The sequence below is a fragment of the Pristis pectinata genome, chromosome 3 (assembly GCF_009764475.1).
Source record: "Pristis pectinata isolate sPriPec2 chromosome 3, sPriPec2.1.pri, whole genome shotgun sequence".
Taxonomy (NCBI): Eukaryota; Metazoa; Chordata; class Chondrichthyes; order Rhinopristiformes; family Pristidae; genus Pristis; species Pristis pectinata.
This window is the reverse complement of record NC_067407.1, coordinates 28,151,596-28,175,681: the sequence shown is the minus strand read 5'-3', so window position 1 is coordinate 28,175,681 and position 24,086 is coordinate 28,151,596. Positions and strand designations below refer to the sequence as shown.

At 40.6% G+C, this 24,086-nt stretch overlaps 2 protein-coding genes across 2 annotated transcripts in view; one reads left to right on the top strand and one right to left on the bottom strand.

Annotated features, from left to right (window-relative positions):
- LOC127567700 (uncharacterized) overlaps positions 1 to 2,580 on the top strand; it is a 31,182-nt gene extending 28,602 nt beyond the window's left edge. The window contains exon 18 of the mRNA XM_052010645.1: positions 2,310 to 2,580. Within this exon, the coding sequence (XP_051866605.1) occupies positions 2,310 to 2,327 (18 nt within the window). The 3' untranslated portion in view covers positions 2,328 to 2,580. The remainder of the gene's footprint in view (positions 1 to 2,309) is intronic.
- A 943-nt stretch (positions 2,581 to 3,523) lies between these two features.
- nasp (nuclear autoantigenic sperm protein (histone-binding)) lies at positions 3,524 to 23,749 on the bottom strand. Its single transcript, XM_052010812.1, is given in 14 exon segments — positions 3,524 to 3,699; positions 4,587 to 4,712; positions 5,519 to 5,599; positions 5,682 to 5,741; positions 6,570 to 6,760; positions 8,460 to 8,595; positions 8,597 to 8,649; positions 8,808 to 8,881; positions 9,002 to 9,078; positions 9,155 to 9,213; positions 11,519 to 11,643; positions 13,026 to 13,106; positions 14,038 to 14,148; positions 23,489 to 23,749. Coding segments are annotated over 14 exon segments (1,287 nt in total). The 5' UTR covers positions 23,545 to 23,749; the 3' UTR covers positions 3,524 to 3,642.
- Positions 23,750 to 24,086: the final 337 nt, after the last annotated feature.

The window sequence follows — 24,086 nt, the reverse complement described above, 5'->3', positions numbered from 1 at the left end:
CCACAATGATAGACAGAACAAAAGTAATGAGCATGTCAAGCCTATACCATTCCCAACTGAATGGTGTTGGATTCTGCCCTGTAGATGTACAAATTAAACATAAATTATGTTTTTCTCTGCTTATATGATGCTATGTGCCTGTGATGCTTGGGTGGGGGTGGGGTGTCAATCATATTACAGTATTTATGGCTGGTCATCCATAGCTATCCAGGTATAGCTAGAGCATCACCAGCTGATCAGGAGAATCTCAGTTTAAGATGTTGTCTAAGCATCACTTCACTGCAAGTGGGAAGTGGTGTCTAGTTTATAACCGTTCAGATATTTTTTCCACAAGCAGGATCCATTGAAATGAAAATTTCTGTCAACTGTCTTGAGCTTACCTGGATTTCATAAACTAAATATCAATTTAGAGTAATGTACACAAGTACAAAAGTCTTTGCAACATTGCCACACCATAGGAAACTTATTACCATGTTACCCTGCTGGCATCTCATCCTTCAACAAACATTGAAAATTTAGTATCTGACTTGCATTCAAGGATTGCACCCACCTTTACAGTTCTCCTGGCAAGTAGCTGTCTACAGGGCCTTCTGCAATCTAGGTGCCTGTGGGGGGGGTGGAAAGAACCAGGTCCAAATCTCATCCACAAAATTAAGACAAAGGTTGTGCCTTGGGAAACTGTTAGAATAAGAAGGCTCCTTAAGTCACCTGCCTTTCAATGTCTGACCTTGGCCTCTGCCCTGCCAGTTTCCAATTATTCTCAATTCACCTTTTAGTCAAAATCCTCCTGCAATTCAATTGCCCTTTTCATTGAGATACACTGGTACAGCCATAGTGTTTTCCTTTTGATGCCCATTGTTTTCAATGATTGGAGTCATACCTCACAATTGGTTGTTTATTGAAGAGGAATTAACAGCCTTTGCAGGTGTCCCAGGTCGAATTGCAAAGGCCGAGTATCCTGTGGCAAATGACTCCCCTTCCAACATCCAAAAGCCTTTCCACCATCAACAAGGCACAAGTCAGAAGTAATATAGAACACTCTCCACTTGCCTGGATGAACGCAGCTCCAACAAGCCAAACATCATCCAGAACAAATCAACCACCCTAAACAAATCATTTCCTCCATCACACCAGTACAGTGGCTGCAGCATAAAACATCTGGAAACTGCAGTCACCTACACAGGCTTCTCACAACTTCCCAAACTCAAATCTCTCCTACCAGGATGTAGAAGGATAGGTGTATGGTAACACTTTCACCTCCAGCTTCTCCAAGTTGCACACCATCCAAAGTTGAGATAGCTGGTCCTTCACTGGTCCAAGCCTCAAAGCACCTACTCATCACCATTGTAGAAGTACCTTCACCAGGACTGTAGGGGTTCAAAGTAATTCAGCTCCTTTAGGAGCATTTACTGATAGGCAATAAATGCTGGCCTTGTCAGGAATGTCCAAATTGCAATAAGGTCCATCTCTACCTTGTGTACAATTCTATACTTTTGCCTCCTCAGCTGTGGAGGCAAAAATTAAAATTTTCAACCCTGAAAAGATGAATTTCATTTTTTTTAAAATTGGTAACCCCTTTTGAACTTTGACATCTGGTTTGGAATTCCTAAGGGGAAACATTTCAATATCTGGCTAGCTGTTGAAAGTACATTAAAATTCTGACATTCACAAACATCCTTGACCCTCACAGCTATTACACACATGTAAAATTATCCCTGTGGCAGGTTATTCAAATTGCTTCCTCACTTCCTGTGGAGAATCAAAGCAATTTTGTGCTATCACACTAGATTCCATCAGAGCACATTCATGAAATAAATTGAATGTCAACAGCAACTTTGGAACTTCCCAATTGGGTGTAATTGCTGCCAATTTCCTGCAAAATGTGGTCCAAATTTTCATCCTCTAGCAGTCATCTACTAGGTCAGAATAAGTAACTTCCATTTTAACAAAACCCACCATTCCAATGTTGTTCTTTTAATGCAACATATTAGCAAATGGACAAAACTGCAAAAGTGGAGTGACTGAACAATAACACTGTACCCATCCAATTAACAACCAACAATTGCAAGAACCTTGGTACCAGGAAATTTTAAAATACACAGCAGCACAAATGTGGAATTAGCCATCATCATTTACCCTCCTAACATAGTTCCACATGTTAATCAAAAGTCAGATCACCATTTCATAACCAATGGACTGCTAGAGGTTTGTTTACATAAGAAAATTAGTTTACAAATGCATGCTATAAGTTGCAAGTTATGCATGGTAGGCTATTATACTCTTCTTAACACTGTTTTTGAACTCTGTAGCTAGTGTCAAGTTGTTGAAGACAAGCTCTAAGTTCCAGATTCATACCAGTGAACAAGCAGCAAAGTCAGCAAGAAACCAACCCAACAGTATTGCACTTTCTGTATTCAGCCATTTACAATGCAAGGGGTTTCTTGACAAGTCACCCAACATGCCAAAGGTAAACCTGCATTCAAAAGCCCATCATATGGAAAAAAAAATCCACCATATAATGGTACCAGCAACTAAAACTGGAATCAAGTCAGAAGGCAAAATAAAGCTCAAAATAAAGTATTTAATTGAGCATGTTACTTTTGATCCTTTGGAAAGCCAAGGTAGTAAAGTGGTACATCATGTTAGGTTATAGGCAACCTGGGTTTAAGAGGAGGTTTGGGGAGGTGGAGAGAGCATCTAAATTCTTGTACAGGTGCTGGGACAGAGAGAGAGGTGGATCATGATATCCAGTTAATGCTGAATTTTGGCATGAATTTATGTAGGAGGTTTTAGTTTGTGGAAATCTCAATCGAATACCTATCCATCTAATAGTCAGCAAAATAGTCAGTACTGAAGAATAAGCAACTTGAATTTTAGCAACTACAAATTTAAACACCTGGAACAAGCAATAGGCCACCATATATACCAACAAATGAAACTGCATTAAGTAACCACAATGTCTTTTGGAATTTGCACATTTGTCAATTGCCAAAATTTTGACTGAGTACCATCATCTATCTCTACAGCAGACATGAATTCAGAATTTTATGTAGCCCTACTTTTATATTTGTAGGTAGCAATTTCAAATTTTAGAACAGAGCAGGAAAGGAAAAAAAAAGAAAGCCACATGAGCTTTCTTTGTAACTATTGTACTCAGACTTACTGAACACTAAAGTTAGTGCAGATCATGAGGCTAGAATTCTGAACAGCCTGCTGGTGCTAGTTTGAAAAGTGTGATTATGAACTGAACATTTTCAGATGCAAGATAATCCTACTATCTTTACCATTTTAGAGATGTACATTAATTGACCAAGACCTTTTTGGCTAGATTATACAATATCCATTGTATTAGCCACAAATACTCCAAATAAATTGGAATAGAACTTGAGCCTGTCACCAGGAAGAGCTCAAAAGCAGCAAAATTATATTCTGTATTCAAGTTATCACAAGTGTTGTAGACCAGGGTCTAAAGCACTTGAGCTTAAAGTTTATAACGCAAAGCTACTTGAGTCCCAAATTTGCAAATGACATCTTTATTGAAGTTTTCCACAATGTTACAAAAAGTTCAAAAAGCCAATCAAAAAAATACATTATATACAAAAACAGTCCTGTATGTGGTAGAGTATGCCAGCTATCTAAATATTAACTAGTACTTTGAGCTTCTGGATCAGATTTCTTTGGTGAAGCAATTTCTTCTGACTGAAAAAGGAGAAAAAGAGGTAATTAACTATTTTGCACATATAATATTTATTAGTCACATGTACATCAAAACAGTGAAATGCATTTTTTTTTGCATTAACAACCAATATACAATGTTCTGGGGGCAGCCCACAAGTGTTGCCACACTTCCAGTGCCAACATAGCATACCCACAACTCCCTAATATATTTTATATAATGTATTACCAGTTTACAAACTAATGTAAATCCAGTTTTCCACTTCCACCCAAGCTTCAAATATAAACTTTGTACTTGTCATGCCTTTGACCCTCAATCAATGTCAAGATTTCCCTTTTCCTTAATGTCTACAAGTGACTCACGTGGGGGGAAAGAATAGTGATTTTAAATCCAGACCATGGGGTTAGAAGAACCATTTCATCATTAGGTATACATTTATGTATATTTCAGATCTATTTTAGAAGTGCACGAGCAGAATACTGCCAAGTCAATTCCCTGATTAATTTAAAAAGCCCATTTCTTCTTGGTAAAATGTAGCTGTTATTGTAAAAACTTTCAATGTTGTACCCAAATAGCAGTAACTTAGGAAAAACAGCACAGAATACCCCAGATACAAATTCCACCAATGCAGTACTATAAAGTCAAGTGCCATCTTTCAGATGGAGGTTGAACTTAAGTCCCCATCCCACTGCAATATTTTGTTTTGCAGGAGTATTGTTCTTTGTTTTGGCCAATACTGGTTTTGAAAATGTTTGATGTTCAGAATTATTAGATATTATCACAATGTAGTTAGAGAACTTGCAGTACAGCAACCAATTTATGGGTAGCAAATTTCCTTTCCATATAGTTTGGTGATTTTAAGAGGGGAAAAAGACTGGTGTGAAAACCAAATGGATACAAAAGAACTCACTTCCATTTTCTCAGGAACTCCATTCCTATCATGGGTGGCGTCACCACATCCACCATTCACAGAAGACTCCTCCTGCTTAGCTTTTTTAGGATCCTTATTGTCCCTCTCACAGTCTTCTGGTTTCCTCTGCAATGAGGACTTTAAAATTTTAAAGATTTTTACTTAAACATACTATGCACATTAATATTACAACAATATGATAAAGGACAAATCCAAATGACAAATTGCCAATTTCTCTTGCATTTGTCAATACAGGAACTTTCTAGATGTCATTGCAAACCCAGGAAAATTCAATTCTAAGAATTTCACAAGTTTGTCACACTACTATTCAATTAGCTTCTGTCAAATATTCATTGTGGATAATTTGGTGTTCTGTATTTTTTTTTTGATGGGAGGGGAGATGTCAAACTCAGGATTTTACATAAAGGCAAATTATCAGAACCATCCAATCATTTGCAAGCAAGTGACTCTTGTGGGGTACTTCCCTTATAAAAGTACCTCCCTTATTGAAGGGAGGCAATAGGGAACTGGAGGAACTCTTCATTTACCTCAGGAGGAATGAATCTTCACTGTCAACCTTTGAGTAAAGATCCCTACAGATGAATATCTTTATTTTAAATTGCCTAAGCACTGCAGTTTTTAAATTGAAATTCACCACATTCCCCCTCCACCACCACCTCCCCCATACTCATTGGCAAGAAAAAAACCCTCATGTTTTCCAAAACTAGTGAACATTTAAACGATGGTGCCAGCAAACTGGTTGACCAAGCCCTGATTCTCATATAGAATTGGGTTTGCTTCTATGGTATGAAGCATAGTTTATATTCAATGTGACAGATTAACAGAAACTTCTGTTGTCAAATAAAACATACAACCAAGGCACAGCAAAGTTATCACAAATTTAAATAGACTAGTTCAAATAATAAACTCACCTTTTTCCTTACTAAATGAGAGATGTTAGATACAGAATTTGAGCTTGATGAAGGTGGTTCATCTGTTTTTCCAGCCTGCATCTACAAAAATTCAGACAAGTAATAACAATCTGCCCAAAGAATTACACAGCATTTTTAATGGAGATGTATTATAAATACTTACAGCTGATGCTGGAGCACTGATTGCAATACTTTCTGTCACCGAAAAGGCAGGTGTTCTTGACTGAAAAAAAATGTAAACTGGGCTATAGCCAATATGGAGAAAATGCAATACAACAAACTTTATCATTTAATTTCATAAAGTGTTTAAAAAGAAAACTTGTACTTCAGAAAATCAAACAGAATGGTAGGATATCAAATGGATTATTAGGAGACAGGTGAACAAATTAAAAATGGTATTGCAATTTAATTATAACACCAAAAAGATTACTAGGCAAACAAATTTGAGAAGTAATGGTGTTGAAGTTTGTAGTGGATTATTTTACAGAACACACTTACAAGAACCATGTAGAGTTTTGGTCTCTATCCATAAAGAGGACAGTAATGTCTTATCCAAAAAAAATTGCAGATTGTTGTGACTTTTAGGTTGCTCAAACTTAAGATTGGAGGATTGAGAAATGAACATGTTTTCAAATGAAGAGAATCCAAAACTCGGTCATAAACACATAGTACCAATTAAATTCAATAGTGAAAATTGTACTTAAAACGAGTGAGGCATATTGTCAGATGCTTTCAAATGTAGACATGTACAAATGGATTTAAAAACAGCAAGATTTGCTGATGGGTTATTAGGAGGCAAACAATGCGAAGAGATTGACGTATAAAGATCAGACCAATTGAAATAATGGCTGGTCTCTATACTCTGGCTAATCTTGTTATCAAACATGCTTATCTTTGAATTAAAGATCAACAGCAATGAGACACTTGTACCTCCCACCTTTATTCCCACTACAACATTAAATCTGAAGAACAAGACTCAAATCATTCAACTTCAGCCACCAGTGATGTAGAGCCTGCCAGTTAATGAATTGCTTACTCAATAGACACTGACCAAAGTTTCCTGAAGCGCTTTGGTTGCTTTCCCATCTTTGGATTCTTCTGCATCCTCGATTTTTGCCTTTATTTCTGGCAACAGCTCTTTAAGCTCTTCAACTTCCTGCTTATCTTCAGAAACTGCATCACTATCTTTTGCTGGAGATTTGCCTCTCTCTTCTGCTTTTTCAATCCTTTCTGTTAACATAGCTGCAGATAAAGTACAAATCTTAACAACCAATACAATTCTTCCCCCCCAAACAAAAATCAAATGGCTGGTAGCCACAAATTTTTCTCACTTAGAATAGACCCACAAACCACATGTTCCCCAATCAGCAAGACCATGGCCAAAACTTTACACCAACAGAACTTTCTGGCCTATTGCTATGCACCTCTTGATGCATCTTCCCTACCAAAAATCTTTGCCTTAAAGTGGGCACCCACAACCCTCTAGGAAAAGTTCCAAAGATTTCAGAATGCAGCAAGCAAAGAAATTTCAAGCGTGGACAGCAGATTCCATATCCTGAGAACATGACCCAGGGCAAACTGGAGTCTCTTAACATCCAATATATTTTATGCTTCAATTAAATCACCTCTCATTTTAAAAAAAGAAAATTCTGCTCAAGATCTCTCACAGGACAATTCCAACATTCCATCCCTAGAAGCAGTTTGCATCTAGAAGGGATTTGGCAAACCAAAACTGGATATACTGTTGTGGTCTAGCAAAACTATACATACTTGCAACATGAACTTAATCTCATCTTTTATTGTAGGGAAATTGAACTATTTGCCTTCACTAATCACCATGTAGAACTTTTGATCTGTGTGCAAGAGCATCAAGATGCCTCCACTTTCTCATCATGCTTATGTATTCAATTTTTCCGCTTCTTACTAATGGTAACTTTGCAATTTTTCCACATTGTCCCAGCAAATCTACTTATCTGATGTATTCTTCTGCAGATCCCTCTCAAGGCTTATACTGTCACCTAGCTCTATAGTCAGTGACCTAGAACACTTCTAATTCAAAAGTCAAAAATAACAATAACAGGCAACCAAACAAGATCTTTATAAAAGTTATAGCCAGGTTTAAAAATCTCACATTATTCCTAGTTTGTCCATCAAACACTCAATCCATGCCAATATTGTTCCAATTTCACAAGCTTAAGATTTTGATCAAAACTCAAACATTCCTCAAGTTAATATTTGCACTTCAGATTTTCTTTCACAATAACCAACCTTCTCAGATTTAAACAAACAATCTCAGTCGGGTTTGGTTAAGTTATCTGGATATGCCGATGGAAGATAATTCACGCCACTCAAGAAAAACATCTTAAGAGTCAGTCTAATATGTCCTGTGCAATTTAAGAATGTTAATATACCCATTTCCCACTTAATATTCCTTTCAAACAATTCATTCACAAACTATTGAACCAGTGAGTCAGTATCTAATTTCAGAGTGCCTTATAGATGATAATTCACTGCAGCCAAAAACTTCCCTACTCTAATAACTTGGTCCTTTAGGTACCAATGCAATTGCCCATATGCAAAAACCTTATCATTGAATATCTACAACCTTTAATAGTTTTTGTTCTAGGAAAAACCTAGTTTTTCATCTTTCCACAAAAATCCCCCATTCTTCCCATCATTCTGACAAATTAAGACTTTGACATTCTTCATAGTATTCAGCAGTCAAGCTTATCCTAAACAATGTGACAGGTAGCACCTTACGTTTGCCAAAGTTTTTCCACTGTACTTCAGTGCATATGACAACAATAAACCAATTTCCCCCAAGGGAAAGGGATACATCACTAAGCCAGTAACTCAGCTACAGGAGTGACATTCAAACCAGCTTCCCTTGACAACAGCAGGGCATAAAATATTAGTTTGAATGAAAGCTTATTTTCCTTACCTAACCTTTTCTCTATAACACTGAAAGACTCCTTGAAATGCTTTAGAGAGAAATCGTGTTGATTATTAAAACTGTACGCCAGCCCCAGCTGGTAATGGGTCTCTGCCAGCAGTCGGTTATGTGGATCAAGGTGTTTTTTCCTGAATGTTCAGGCATTCGTTGAAATCCTCAATAGCTTGTATATAGTTCTCTGTAATAGAAAAGATTGCGTCAATCAGCAGTTAATTATTTTACCCAAAGTCATACATGACAAGCCTCACGTTCAGCTTGCTCAATGCAAAACCTACAGAATGATGAACAAAGAATGACATGAAATTTTTCAACCGAAGACCAGATTTTGCAACTTACCAGATTCTATTCCCACTTCACCTAACTTTAGGTAAGCCTGTGCCGCACAGAGTTGTATTTCTTTGGTTTCTTGTCTGAAAATTTACCAAGATTGAGTGATATTGATTACAAGAAAACATTGACTTGTTCAACTCAAGTACTCAATTCTTATTCAGGAATAAGGAATTTTAAACTCCAAGATAAAGAGAACTTGCCTTTTGAAGATGACTTTTGCCAATTCAAGCATTTCCCAGGCTAACTGCAAATTGTCAACCTCTTCACTTTCACCATCCTGTAATAAATAGTTGGTTTTTCAAATCTCAGATTAAATCCCAGCTGGTTTTTGTAGATAAAGCTTTAAAACCTACCTTTTCTGCAGTGTCTTCATTTTCATCATCACCTTCACTAGCATCTGCTGCACAAGCACCTGAAAATTTATAGATTAATTAGGATGTAGAGCTGAAAGTTTGTTGCTAATTGAAATTAATTGTATTGCTGGTTGGTCACTTAATTTGACATCCTTCATTGTACATTAAATTTAATACAGATTTTGTTTACCACCCAGGATTTGTGTCCAAGGATGAAGTGCCAAATACTGAATCGCAGGCACCACAGCTAGTCTCTGGAAACATTTTGACAAATTCTGAATCCATCCCAATTTTACTAAAGCTCCCAATGCTGCAAAACTGTAAACATACTTAACTATGCGACCCATAGAATATGTCCCTGGAAATTGGCGTCTTGTGTGACTTCAATGTTGGTCTTTGGCCTTTAACCCATTTAAATCTTACATTAATGCAAAGTTGAAGCTACTTGGAATCATTACTATTTTCATTAATGTACAATGCAATACACAAATGTTTTTAAAATGAAGGAACCAATACACCTGCAGTGATATTACCAGTGGTTTGTGCCAAGGTTCACAGCTTCCATAAAGCCAGTTTTATCCCAGTGAATAGTAAGAGTTTAAAAAAAAAACACCATTTTCCTCCATGCTCTTCATAGCTAGTATTAAGTGGGCAGATTTACAAAGTGCTTAGAGCACTTGGCCACCTGCCCCCATTAAGTGGCTGTAAAACAGACATTTATGGAGTTCTGTGCTATTTAACCCCAACTTGTTAATCAGAACATTTGTCCTCTAGTTTATACCTTCACCCTCTTCCATTGGTTCCTCACATCCTGTAGTTCCATCCTCTTGTTTGCCATCAATCTTCTCCACTGTGACTTCATTTTCACTGTTAGCATCTTTCAGGTTCTCTGCTGGTTTCTCATTCAATTTGTCTTGATCCTCCCGGGTGTCTTTTCCAAGGGACAAGAGATTTTTCCTTCCAGGTCAATTTTACCAACATTTTCTACCGATGCATCAGTTGTTGGCTTTTCACCCCCATCTTCTGGCACAATAACCTCTTTAACAGTGATGTTTTTATCCTCCAGACATTCCTTCATATCCTTCACATCTTCCTCTTTGACACTATCACCATTCTTCTGATGGGAATCCACTACATCCATTGGTTCACTTTTCCCACTTTCACCACGGTCACCCAATGATTCAGTTTCCATCCTCATTTCACTTTGAGTTGTACAGAACTCTGTCAGAAACTTCACTTTATCAGCTTTCTCTGTTGGATTTCTTGTTTCTTCATGGACTACATCCTCATCACTAGAAATGTTTTCAACTTTTATCTTGGTTTCTGCTGGCTTATTATTCTGTTCTTCAGCTAGTGCTGCATAGACCTGTTCCCTCAATTCCTCCCTCTCTTTTTCTAAACACATTAAGGAAAAAAAATGCACAAAATTGGAATTCCCAGTGCTGATAAAAGTTTTGATAAGAAAATATTGACAGTCACAATTGAAAAGTGGGGGAAAAATAAGATCAGGTAGAATGTAGAATTAAATTGACATCAGTAGGTTTTTATAGAAATTGAGAGGAATAGGCAATCAATCTCAGCAATTCTACAATATACTCCTAACCTCCCCATTTTGCACTTGGGTTCTTGTACAATGGAGCAGCCTATGGCTGCTTATCAGAAATTAGATTAAAAATGAAGTTACAATTTTAATTCAAAACCAAATCAATGTAACACTTAAAGTTTATTATACTAATTAATCTACAATTCCAAATGCAATTTGGCAAGGGATAAGAAAAAGAAAGTTAGAGCCATATATTAACTCTTCCAAAAATCTGAAACCAAATATTTCCACAATTCCCTTCCCATTTTAATGGCTAACTCACTCATTCATTAACCACCCATCAGCATAATCTTGGTACATTTGTGGCTTATTGTGAAGTGAAGTTCAGTTTAAAACAATCTGTGTACCATAAATATTTGGACAGTTTATCCAGACAAATTGTTTTTCCAATTGAACTTCACAGTACACCACAATGTACCAAGATTATGCAGTCTGATGTACAGGAAATTCAAGTTTTCAAATCTGCAAGTATACACAGGTTAACCTACATTTGATTCAGCAATAAAACCCTATGAAAATGAATTTTGGCCAAAAATATGCTAGCCATTCAATTTTTAAAACCTGATCAAATGATTAAAATTATGCCCGTCAGCACTTTTAACAAAGCCATCCCATAAAAAAAAACTAAACATTGCCTCTCCAAAATTGTGCTCATGTAAACTCTGTTGGTCTAGAGAGAATGTGCTGTGTAAACTAGGTTAAAGTACCAGTCTGAAGCTACTTCTAAGCAAACAAACACGTCAAAAAAAATAGGTACTCACCATCCACATTCCCTGTATTTTCTATTTTCGGGTCCTCTGTTGTTGCTGTTTCTTCTTCATCATCTTCATCATCATCATCATCAGGAACTCCTTGAAGGGCATTGCCAAGCACCCCCCTCTCCATTCTGTAAGAGATTTCAAAGAGCAAGATGTTCATCTATTTATCCCAAAGCTCTTCCTGCACTAAGTTGTGCAATACCAGAATAATCTACTATAACAATCAGACTTTCAATTACTGAACCCCCCCAAAAAAAAAATGCAACGCATTTTCTAGCAAACAGAAGCAATTTAATCCAGATTCAAACTGAAGGTATCAAAGTGAGACACAAGAAATTCTGCAGATGCTGGAATCTACAGCAACACACAAAATACTGGAGGAACTCAGCAGGTCAGGCAGTACCTATGGAGGGAAATAAACTGTCATTGTTTCGAGTTGAGGACCTTAATCAGTACTGGAAAGGAAGAGAGCAGAAGCCAGAATAAAAAGGGAGGGGGAGGAGCACAAGCTAGCAGGTGATAGGGGAGTCTGGGTGAGAAGGGGAAGCGAGGTGAATGGAGAGATGAAAGGGAATGATGTGAGAAGCTGGGAGGTGATGGGTGAAGAGGCAAAGGGCTGAGGAAGGGGGAATCTGACAGAAGAGAGCAGTAGAGCATGGAATAAAGGTAAAGAGGTTGGGAACCAGAAGGAGATGATGGGCAGGTCGTGAGGGGCAGGGGAGAGGGGGTGACAGGATGAGGGAAAAGGTGGTGGGGGGGGGGGGGGGGGGTGGGGGGGGGGGGGGGGGGGGGGGAGAGAAATGTTAGGAAGGGTTACCAGGTTAGAGAAATCGATGTTGATGCTATCAGGTTGGAGACGACCAAGAATGAATGAGGTGTTGCTCCTCCAACCTGACCAACCCTTTTTTGTTTACAAACCCATTAACTCCCAGTTACCTTGACTACACCTCTTCCCACCATCACTTGTAAGGATGCTATTTCCATTCTCCCAGTTTCTCTGCCACATCACAATGAGGCTTTCCATTCCAGGACATCTGAGATGTCCTTTATTCCTCTTTCCCCCCCCCCCCCCCCCCCCCCCACTCTCCCCTTCCCTTTTAATTCTGGCTTCTGCCCTCTTCCTTTCCAGTCCTGATGTAGGGTCTCAACCCGAAATGCCAGCTGTTTATTTCCCTCCATAGATGCTGCCCGACTTAAATGACCTCCAGTATTTTGTGTTGTTGTTGAAGGCATTAAACTTTCTGCTTATTGTCTACTTTGTTTTTAAAAAGTGAAGGTTATGTTTAAAACCTAGAGTATTCAGTGGTTAGATGAGCAAAAATTGGGACTGCGTTATACAAATTGGCATGGGGGGATAAAATGGGTGAAAATTGTTAACAGGCGTGACATCCAGCATGGATTAGAAGATGGGTATTAACCAACTACATACTTAAGAATTAGAATGAGATGTATAATTTTGTTAAATTTTCTTCCCAAATACTTAGCCTCGTGATCAAATTTGTCAACTAACCTTGCCAACTCCAGAAGAGCTTTTCCATAACAGAAGTAGGCTTCTCCACATTCATCAGCTATTTCTCCATGTGCAGTACTCCTATTTATTTTTTGAAAAGGAAAAACAAAGATCACTTTCATGCACAAATCAGAACAGAAAACCCAAGTATATATCTTACTAATAAGAAATAGTGTCACAAAGGAGAACTTGTGCCTTAACATGCTCATATCTTGAAATCAAAGCTTATTTTAAGCAAGCTTGTTCTGTACACAGGCAATAACTTTTGTTTTAAAAAAGTCTGTTACAGTAAAATTCCAATAACCTGCTATCAAACTATAAATCCTAATGGTTTGGCATCTGGCTCACCAGGTGATGCTTACAGTACTCCCTTTCCATTCACTGGGCCCCAATTGCCACTCTCCATTGAAACTTGCCAGTTTCACTGGAACAAATTGTTTCGTAGTATTAATGCTGAATAACTTTCAAAAGTCCAGAAAATCTGCTAGTCTGACACCAAAGTTCTGAGCATGCCAGCACAGCTGTTTTACTGTATTCAGGGACACTAGTTTCAGATATTTCACTTAAACTTCACAACTCCCCTCCATGTACTGTCTACACTTCTCACTGCCTCAGTAAAGCAGCCAACATAATCAAAGACCCCACCGACCCCAGACATTCTCTCTTTTCCCCTCTCCCATCAGGCAGAAGATACAAAAGCCTGAAAGCACATACCACCAGACTCAAGGACAGCTTCTATCCCACTATTACAGGACTATTGAACATTCCCCAGTACGATAAAATGCACTCTTGACTTTAATCTACCTCGTTATGGCCTTGCGCCTTATTGTCTGCCTGCACTTTCTCTTCAACAGTAACAGTTTACTTTGCATTCTGTTTTATCTTGTACTACCTCAATGCACCTGTACTGAAATGATGCATGTGGATGGCATGCAAAAGTTTTTCACTGTACCTTGGTACATGTGACAATAATAAACCAAACTACATCTGCAAACTACCACAATATACTTACAGCAGCCTGCATGCATCTTGAAAGGCATTGACAGCTGCTGCAAAGTCTTCCATTACCATGTGTCTTTTGCCAGCCCCAAGTAACTTCATAGCTTCCACACCAACATCAGTTCTATAAAATAAAAGGTGGTGTTAATTGAGAAGATCTGTTTTTGTCAAAGGTTTGCACTTCCATCAGCTCAAACCAAGAATATCTATTTTAAAAACTGGAAGAAATATGTATTTTAACTTTAAAAGCAAGTAATCTTGATCACCAAGGACTCCAACGAAGCCACAGACTACTTTTATAGTCAAACGAAGCACAAGTCCTTCCAAGGTTCCTGAAAAATTCTATTCAGATTGACCCATTATTGGTTGCTACTGCCTGAATAGTGATCCAGTGGAGGAACCCACAAATGATGCGGAAGCCTCACTTGGACCAACTTGCAAATATTTAAACCCCAACACGTACAATAATCCACAAGTGTTTGAGAAAGGCATGAAACTTGTTAAGGAGCTGACTCTGTTCAAGTTTAAAGCCACCGAACAAAATAGATTTGCACTTAGATCCACCAAGATTTGAGTAGAACTTCCCTGTTGTCAGCAGCACCCGAAGAGGCCACACTATTGGACAAGCCGATTCTAATTCAAAGGCTCAATTCAAAATCTTGCTGCATCTTTGTGCTGATGTGCACAATGCAACCTGATGAGCTCAGTGATGACAAAAATGTCATTTTCATAGAATGGGACATTTATGGCCCAGAAGACAACCATTTGGCACACCTCTTGCATGCTGGCCAAGTAAATATTCACACTAATCTCACCTTCCCATATCAAGTCTCTAACCTTGGTTAGTTACAGCATCAATAATGCTTTAAAAGTTAAGGAACTTTAAAAATGTAATGAGCATTTCTGGATCTGCAGCATCTCAAGGCAAAATCCTTTTCTCACTTCATTAATCCTTCTACACATTACTTCAAATCTATGAAGAAATTAACTGCCACTCAGAATGGAAAGGCTACAATTTTAAACCCTACAATTAAATCTAACACTCAACTTCATGTTCTGAAGAAAATGTCAGCCTAGCCAATCTTTCCTCAACTACACTTCCACAGCTCTTGCAAATTTCCATAGATGTTCAGTGGGGAACATTCTGACTGGTTGCATCACAGCCCGGTATGGAGGCTCCAATACACAGGATTGCAAGAGGCCGCAGAGGGTTGTAGACTCAGCCAGCTTTATCACAGGCACAACCCTTCCTACCGTCAAGGGCATCTTCAAGAGGCAGTGCCTCAAGGCAGCAGCATCCATCACTAAGGACCCACATCATCCAGGACATATCCTCTGTCTGTTACTACCATCAGGGAGGTGGTACAGGAGCCTGAAGACACACATTCAACGATTTAGGAACAGCTTCTTCCCCTCCGCCATAAGATTTCTGTATGACCCACAAACACTATTTCGTTATTCCTTTTCTCTTGTACTATTTATTTTGTAATTTATCATATTTTTTTGTCTTTGCACTGTACTGCTGCGGCAAAACAAATTTCACGACATACAAGTCAGTGATAATAAACATGATTATTCTTCTCTTCAGCTTTGACCAACATCCTCAAACTCCTGTCACATGTCTGTGCTACCACAATCTTTCTGCATCATGCCAGTCAATTGCCTAGCCAATTCCCCTTTGAAGGCACTGATCGTTTCCGCTAACCTCAGTCTGAATTTTAGACCAAATAATACAAGAAGTTGAAGTAGGACCAGTTGCTCTTTGGAGTCTGCTCTGCTATTCAACAAGATCATAGTCAATCTACCTCAACACCACACTTATAGGAAGGACAAGGCACTGGCGTGCAGAGGAGATTCACCATAACGGTGTGTGGATTGGAGAACTTTGGATAGGCTGGGCTCATTCTCCCTGGAAGTGACCTGATTGAAGTATACTAGATTATGGAGGCACAGATAGGGTACAGAATCAAACTCTTTCTATAGTAGGGGTTTCAAAAACAAGACAGCATAAATTTAAGGCAAGAAACTCATGGGATAGTGTCATGCTGTTGTGCTATAATGAATCAGTGCTCTGTCTCCTCTAGTCCAAACACTTGTGTATCCCACACTTTAATGGGCATCTCAGGCTGCATGCTGCTATGCCAGGAACATGGCATGAACCACTGTGCTGTGATGCAGACTAATGGCAGGGACTGACAGCACCTGCTCTGTGTTGACCAACCACCCAAATCTCATGCCCCATCATTACCTCCTTATATACATGTTAGAATCCGCCATGTCCCCTGTCTGACCGCACAACTCTTCCCAGCCCCCGGAGACTTTTCTATGGTAACGAGTGCTGCACACAGTTCTAACTACACAACAGAAATAACAAGGGACAAGATGCAGAGAACATTAGAATGTCACCAGGCTGAAGTATAGTCATGAGACAATACTGGCCAGACTGGGATTTTCCTGTGAAAAGAGGAATTCTAAAGGGAAAAGACTAATTGTGTATAAAAAAAAATGTTCCCTTAGAGGAGAGGTCTTAACCTGGGGACATACTTCAGATAGCAGTTGAAGGGAAGACTATTACAAAGGCAATTAACATTGGACAATATATTTTGGTCTCACTAGTGATGCCCCATCTCAAAGATGAAAGGCAGCTGAGAAGGATTCATTTTCCAAGCATGGAGATTTGGAACATGGTCAAATCTCAAATACAGCCCCTGTGGCTGTACCCCTTGACAATAAGTACTCCTGCTTGAGTACTGTTGGGGGAGACAGCCTACCTGGGGGAAGCAACAGTGGCAGCGTCTCTGGCACAGAGCCCAGCCCTGTGGCTCAGATGGGTAGGGAAGGAGTGAGGAGGGCACTAGTGATAGGGGACTCTATAGTTAGGTGGGCAGACAAGCGATTCTGTGGACGCAGGAAAGAAACTTGGAAGGTAGCTTGCCTCCCAGGTGCCAGGGTCCAGGATGTTTCAGATCGCGTCCAAGATATCATCAAGGGGGAGGGAGAACAGCCAGAGGTCGTGGGACATATTGTTAACAATGGCATAGGTAGGGAAAGGAATGAAGTCCTGAAAAGAGACTATAGGGAATTAGGAAGTTGAGAAGCAGGACCTCAAAAGATAGTAATTTCCAGATTACTGCCTGTGCTAAGTGACAGTGGATATAGGAACAGAATGAGGAGGACGTTAAATGCGTGGCTGAGGGATAGGAGTAAGGAGCAGGGATTCCATTTTCTGGATCATTGGGGCAGGTATGACCTGTTCAGAGGATGGGTTGCACTTGAATCCCAGGGGGGACCAACATACTGGCGGGGAGGTTTGCTAAGGCTACTGGGGGAGAGTTTAAACTAGAATTGTTGGGGGGTGGGATCCGTACTGGAGAAGGTGTTTGGCTCTCAAATAGAGGAGGCTAGGAGTAAGTACCATAGGCAGGTGATAGAGAAGGGACGTGTTCAGACAGGCTTGAGATGTGTCTATTTTAACGCAAGGAGTGTTGTGAACAAGGCGGATGAGCTTAGAGCTTGGATCGATACTTGGAGCTATGATGTGGTGGCCATTACAGAGACTTGGATGGCTTCAGGGCTGGAATGGTTGATTCAAGTGCTGGGTTTTAGATGTTTCAGGAAGGACAGGGAGGGAGGCAAGAGAGGTGGGGGAGTGGCACTGTTGATCAGAGATAGTGTCACAGCTGTGGAAAAGGTGGATGTTGTGGAAGGATTGTCTACGGAGTCTCTGTGGGTGGAGGTTAGGAACAGGAAGGGGTCAATAACTTTGCTGGGTGTTTTTTTTAAATATATAGGCCACCCAATTGAGGAGCAGATAGGGAAGCAGATCCTGGAAAGGTGTGAGAATAACAGTTGTTGTGATGGGGGATTTTAATTTCCCAAACATTAATTGGCATCTCCAGACAGTGAGGGGTTTAGATGGGGTGGAGTTTGTTAGGTGTGTTCAGGAAGGGTTCTTGACACAGAATGTAGATAGACCTACAAGAGGAGAGGCTGTGCTTGGTTTGATATTGGGAAATGAACCTGGTCAGGTGTCAGATCTCTCAGTGGGTGAACATTTTAGTAATAGAATTATGATCACTATCTCCTTTACGTTAGCACTGGAGGGGGATAGGAACAGACAGACTAGAAAGGTGTTTACTTGGAGTAAAGGGAATTATGAGGCTCCCAGGCAGGAAATTGGAAGATTAAATTGGGAAAAGATGTTTTCTAGGAAAAGTATGGAAGATATGTGGCAAATATTCAGGGGGTATTTGTGTGGAGCTCTGCATAGACATGTTCCAATGAGACAGGGGAGCCATGATAGGATACAGGAACTGTGGTGTACGAAGGCTATAATAAATCTAATCAAAAGGAAAAGAAAAGCTTACAAAAGGTACAGAGAGCTAGGTAATGTTAGAGATCTGGAGGAGTACAAGACTAAAAGAAAGGAACTTAAAGATTAGGAGAGCCAGAAGGGGACATGAGAAGGCCTTGGCAGGCAGGATTAAGGAAAACCCCAAGGCATTCTACAAGTATGTGAAGAGTAAGAGGATGAGATGCAAAAGGATAGGGCCTATCAAGTGCAGCAGTGGGAAAGTGTGTATGGATCCGGAAGAAATAGCAGAGGTACTTAATGAATACTTTACGTCAGTATTCACCACAGAAAAAGATCTGGGGGATTGTAGTGGGGACTTGCAGCAGCCTGAAAAGCTTGAGCATGTAGATATTAGCAAAGAGGTGGTGCTGGAACTTTTGGAAAGCATCAAGTTAGATAAGTCACTGGGACCAGATGAGATATACCCCAGGTTGCTGTGGGAGACGAGGGAGGAGATTGCGGAGCCTCTGACGATGATTTTTGCGTCGTCGATGAGATGGGAGAGGTTCCAGAAGATTGGAGGGTTGCGGATGTTGTTCCCTTATTCAAGGGAGGGAGTAGGGATAGCCCAGGAAATTATAGACCAGTGAGTCTTACCTCAGTGGTTGGTAAGCTGATGGAGAAGATCCTGAGAGGCAGGATTTATGAATATTTGGAGAGGTATAATATGATTAGGAATAGTCAGCATGGCTTTGTCAAGGGCAGGACCTGTCTTACGAGTCTGATTGAATTTTTTTTTGAGGATGTGACTAAGCACATCGATGAAGGGAGAGCAGTAGATGTAGTGTATATGGATTTCAGCAAGGCATTTGATAAGGTACCCCATGCGAGGCTGATGGAGAAGGTGAGGAGACATGGGATCCAAGGGGACACTGCAGTGTGGATCCAGAACTGGCTGGCCCACAGAAGGCTAAAAGTGGTTGTTGAAGGGTCATATTCTGAGTGGAGGTCGGTGACCAGTGGTGTACCTCAGGGATCTGTACTGGGACCCTTACCCTTTGTGATTTTTATAAACTACCTGGATGAGGAAGTGGAGGGGTGGGTTAGTAAGTTTGCAGATGACATGAAGGTTGGGGGTGTTGTGGATAGTTTGGAGGGCTCTCAGAGGTTACAGAGGGACATAGATAGGATGCAGAGTTGGGCTGAGAAGTGGCAGATGCAGTTCAACCCAGGTAAGTGTGAAGTGGTTCATTTTGGTAGGTCATATATGTTGGCGGAATATATTATTAATGGTAGGACTCTTGGCAGTGTGGAGGATCAGAAGGATCTTGGGGTCGGAGTCCATAGGATGCTCAAAGCAGCTGCGCAGGTTGACTCTGTGGTTAAGAAGGCATATGGTGTATTCTTCATCAATCGGGGAATTGAATTTAGGAGCCATGAGGTATTGTTACAGCTATATAGGTCCCTGGTCAGACCCCACTTGGAGTATTGTGCTCAGTTCTGGTCGCCTCACTACAGGAAAGATGTGGAAACCATACAGAGGGTGCAGAGGATATTTACAAGGATGCTGCCCGGAAGGCGTAGCATGCCTTATGAAAGCAGGTTGAGGGAATTCGGCCTTTTCTCCTTGGAGCGACGGAGGATGAGGGGGGACCTGATAGAGGTATATAATGAGGGGCATTGGTCAAGTGGATAGTCGGAGACTTTTCCCCAGGGCCGAAATGGTGGCCACAAGAGGACATAAGTTTAAGGTGCTGGGGAGTAGATATAGAGGTGATGTCAGGGGTAAGTTTTTTTTCCCCACTCAGAGTGGTGAGTGCGTGGAATGGGCTGCCGGAAATTGCGGTGGAGGCAGATACGATAGGGTCTTTCAAGAGACTGTTAGATAGGTACATGGAGCTGAGTAAAATAGGGGGCTATGGGTAAGCCTAGTAATTTCTAGGGTAGGGAATTGTTTGGCACAGCTTTGTGGGCCAAAGGGCCTGAATTGTGCTGTAGTTTTTCTATGTTCTAAAAAAATGAAGAAACATTACAGTTTAAATTAGCTGGAGGAACAGTTGAATTCCTGCAACCAAGGCTACCAATGGACCTTTTTTTTAAAAAAAAAATTCAGGATGTGAGCCCTTCCTGTCCATACCTAGTTTCCAAGCTGGTGGTGCACTACCACCACCTTAAACCACTGCTGTTCTTTGGGTGAAGCAACTCCGATAATGGCGAGGAGAGTTCCAGGATTTATACCCAGTAGTGATGAAGGAATAGCAGTACACATTTCCAAGTTGGGATGTTGTGCTGCTAGGAAGGGAAGCTGGAACAGTTCCATTATATGCTGCCCTTGTCCTCCTTGGTTAGAGAGCTTACAGTAGCAGTCAGGCAAGTGACTGATGCATTTGTAGATGGTACACATTGCAGCTACAGCACAGCGGTATAGAGAGTGAATTTTTAGAATGGTGGATAGAGGCTGTTTTGACCTAGGATGCAAACATGTTTGAGCATTGTGGAGTTACATGCATCTAGATAGGTGGAACCTATGCTACTATATGCATCAACACATGCATTTGCTTTGCAGGTGCAGAAGCTTTTCTAAAGTCATCCATCCATATCTCTTGTCAAGTTACTGTCAGTGATGTTCATGGGACACTTATTCAATGTCAGGCATTTTGATTCTCAGAGATGGTGATAACCTAGCACCTGTGTATGCCACTTAATAGCCCATTAAGTATGGTCCGGAAATCACACCCAAAATGTTAAGTGTCATGTCCCAGTCTAATCTTGACTATATATTTGTGATAGAGCGAGCCCAATGAAAGTTGACTACACTGATTGCTGGGACTGAGGAGTTTGTCCAATGAACCACACTGAAGTTCACAGAATGGGAGACAATTTTCTGAAAAAAAAACAATTTATACAGGTTCTTGCAAGGTAGATGCAGGGGACATTGTTTCCCCTGACTGTGGTGTCTACAATCAGGGCCAATCTCAAAGAGAAGGGTCAGCTGTTAATGACAGAGGTGCAAAGTAAGTCTTCATCCCAGGGCAGTGAATTATTGGAATTCTCTGCCCAAGAATACTGTGGAAGCTAATTCAATACAGATCAATTTTTTGTTTGAATAGTATGAGACTGAAGAGATTTGGGGGTTGATGAGGAAAGTGTTGAAGTAAAATAAAATTCAGCCACAATCTTTGTGAGTGGCAGTGTTGGCACAAAGTCCTAGCACTGCTTCTATTTCTCCAAGTTATTGCACTTGATTAATATCTAGGTCTTGCTGCAAGGAGACATGGAATGCTTCACTTTCTGAAAAGATGAAAATTGGGAATCAAATATTTACACAGGTCAGTGAATGTCCCCACTTCTGACGAAATGGAATGTCAGTCATTGAGCAAGATGAAGATTGTTGAGCCCAATTGAGAATTGCTGCTGGGACAACTAACCCTCATCTTGTGTGATTTCAGACTACACTTACACTAGAATTTCTCTTTAAAAATAAAAATCACCTTGCCGTTATCAAGTGCCTACTGGACTCACTTCTTTTGAAGATCTTTGGACTAAGGCTATCAAGTCTGAAGCTAAGTGCTGCTGGAAAACAAACTCAGCATCAGTTAAGGATAATGACCTACACTGTATTTTTGGACTAGCATAGACACAATTGACCTTCTTTCTACACCACAAATTTCTACAATTCTGGTCATTTAATTTTCCATTTGTCCATCACTTTCCAATGGTGATTCAAAACAGAACATAGAAATTAATGCCTCAGTGCCCAATTCACAAATATGAAGGAAACACCCAAACATTACACCCACTACCCCAACAACTGTCTGGCTTAACCAACTGAAGGAGCTGGACATCCATACACCCAAGCTAAATTCCACAAAGCCCATTTGGTTGCCCTTCCATTATGCAGTGGTTTGTTCCATTTGAATTTTGTAAGACTGCTAATCTATAAAAGAAGATTCTTTATTGACAGTGAAGCAGAATGCACAAGATAGGTCTACATCCTGTTTTAAAACTCATCTGGTCCTTAAGGCAAGATAATACCCACAAAGAATAAACACAAGCATTTTGTATGCATCAAAAAAAAGTACATCACCCCTGTAGAACCTCAACCACTAACGACTGCTACAGTAACGTGGAGAATGCAGATGCTGGAATCTGGAGCAAATCAAACAGTTGGAGGAACAAAGTGGGAGGGAAGGAAGTATCGACGTTTTGGGTCAAGACCCCACATCAGGACTGAAATGTGGGGATATTTCCAGATCAGACACCTATTCAGATTTGGGCACTATGATATTGGGGAATTGTGATCATAGTGCAATCACTATCCAACCTCATTGTAGAAACTACAAAACGACTGCAAAGCCACAAACAAATCTCTGTAGAGGTATAATGAAGGTAGCGTTCAAAATACAATTACATTTCACGATGGCAGTGCAATCACTATCCAACCTCATTGTAGAAACTACAAAACGACTGCAAAGCCACAAACAAATCTCTGTAGAGGTATAATGAAGGTAGCGTTCAAAATACAATTACATTTCACGATGGCAGTATCATTGCCCTACAATAGGTCATAAACTACAACACCCACATTCTAACACTCACAGAGGCAACCAATCAAACTTAGAGCGGATTCAACTGCCAGTTTCACGTCAGACTGAAAAAAAAACAAACTTCCACGCTCATGGGGTAACAAATCGTGTGTTCATGATGTGAGCGCTCGGAATATCCCTTCCAGATAGCCCGAAACAACACCGACTTCCGCAAACCCAACACATTTCTTAGTTTACGAGATTACACAGCGGTCAGCGAAACGATAATCGGGTGCATTTTCTGGGCGGAAAAAAAAACAAAAAGTCTCAATCGTGTGGAATGAAGCTAGGAGGACACGGATAGTAATCCGGGGAGGGAGGGAGGGAGGGAGGGAGGGGGGGGGGGAGGGCTGCACAATGCGGCAGCGAAGCGTTGCCTTTCCCGGGGCTGCTCCCCGAGCGGTGGCCGTGACTCCGGGCTCGTTCCAAATTGTAGCGAAGACACGCGGATGGAACGCGGCCGGCGGGCACGCGCGGGCGGGCAGGCAGGAGACCGGGAGCGCGCGCGCGCGCGGACAGAGGCAGCCCCCGGGGCAGCGAGGCCGGACAGTGGCTGCCGGCTGCCCGCTCCCCCCCTCACTCACCCCTCGGTGCTGCCTGCGATGCTGGACGTGGAAGCGCTCGGTTCCTGATCCGCCATTTCAAACGCTCCTTCAGGATCCTATTTACTTGCCACCTATAAATGTTTTTTAAAAAAAACAATAAATCCCGCGCAGAAGCCGAATAAGTGCAGAACCGACAAATTATTCCTAATATTTCACTGGTTTTCCAACCCGCTCGGTTTAAAATATGGCAGCGCAAAAAAAAGGCTCTTGTTCCCGCTTTTTATTTACCCCCACTACACATCACTTCCGTTAACCTTTCACCTCGGCGCAACTGGCGGGAAAATTAACCCAAGCAGATTGAATGTAATTTATTTGGGCACTTAAAATGTTCATTGTTTTACTGTGGCGGCAGGAGTAAGGGGTGATCTGTTAATTGCCTTCAGAGCACGGCGGCACTTTCGTTAGACAGGGCTGCGACAATGACCGCAAGGTTCCCTGCGAAAGGAATAGGAAGAGAAAGATATCAACAATTACTGGCTAGTAAAATAAAGAAGTAAAACCAAGAAATGCTTTATAAATAAATAAGCAGACAGAAAATTTAAAAGAGTAGAACCTTAGAGCAAAGAAAAAAACTGCA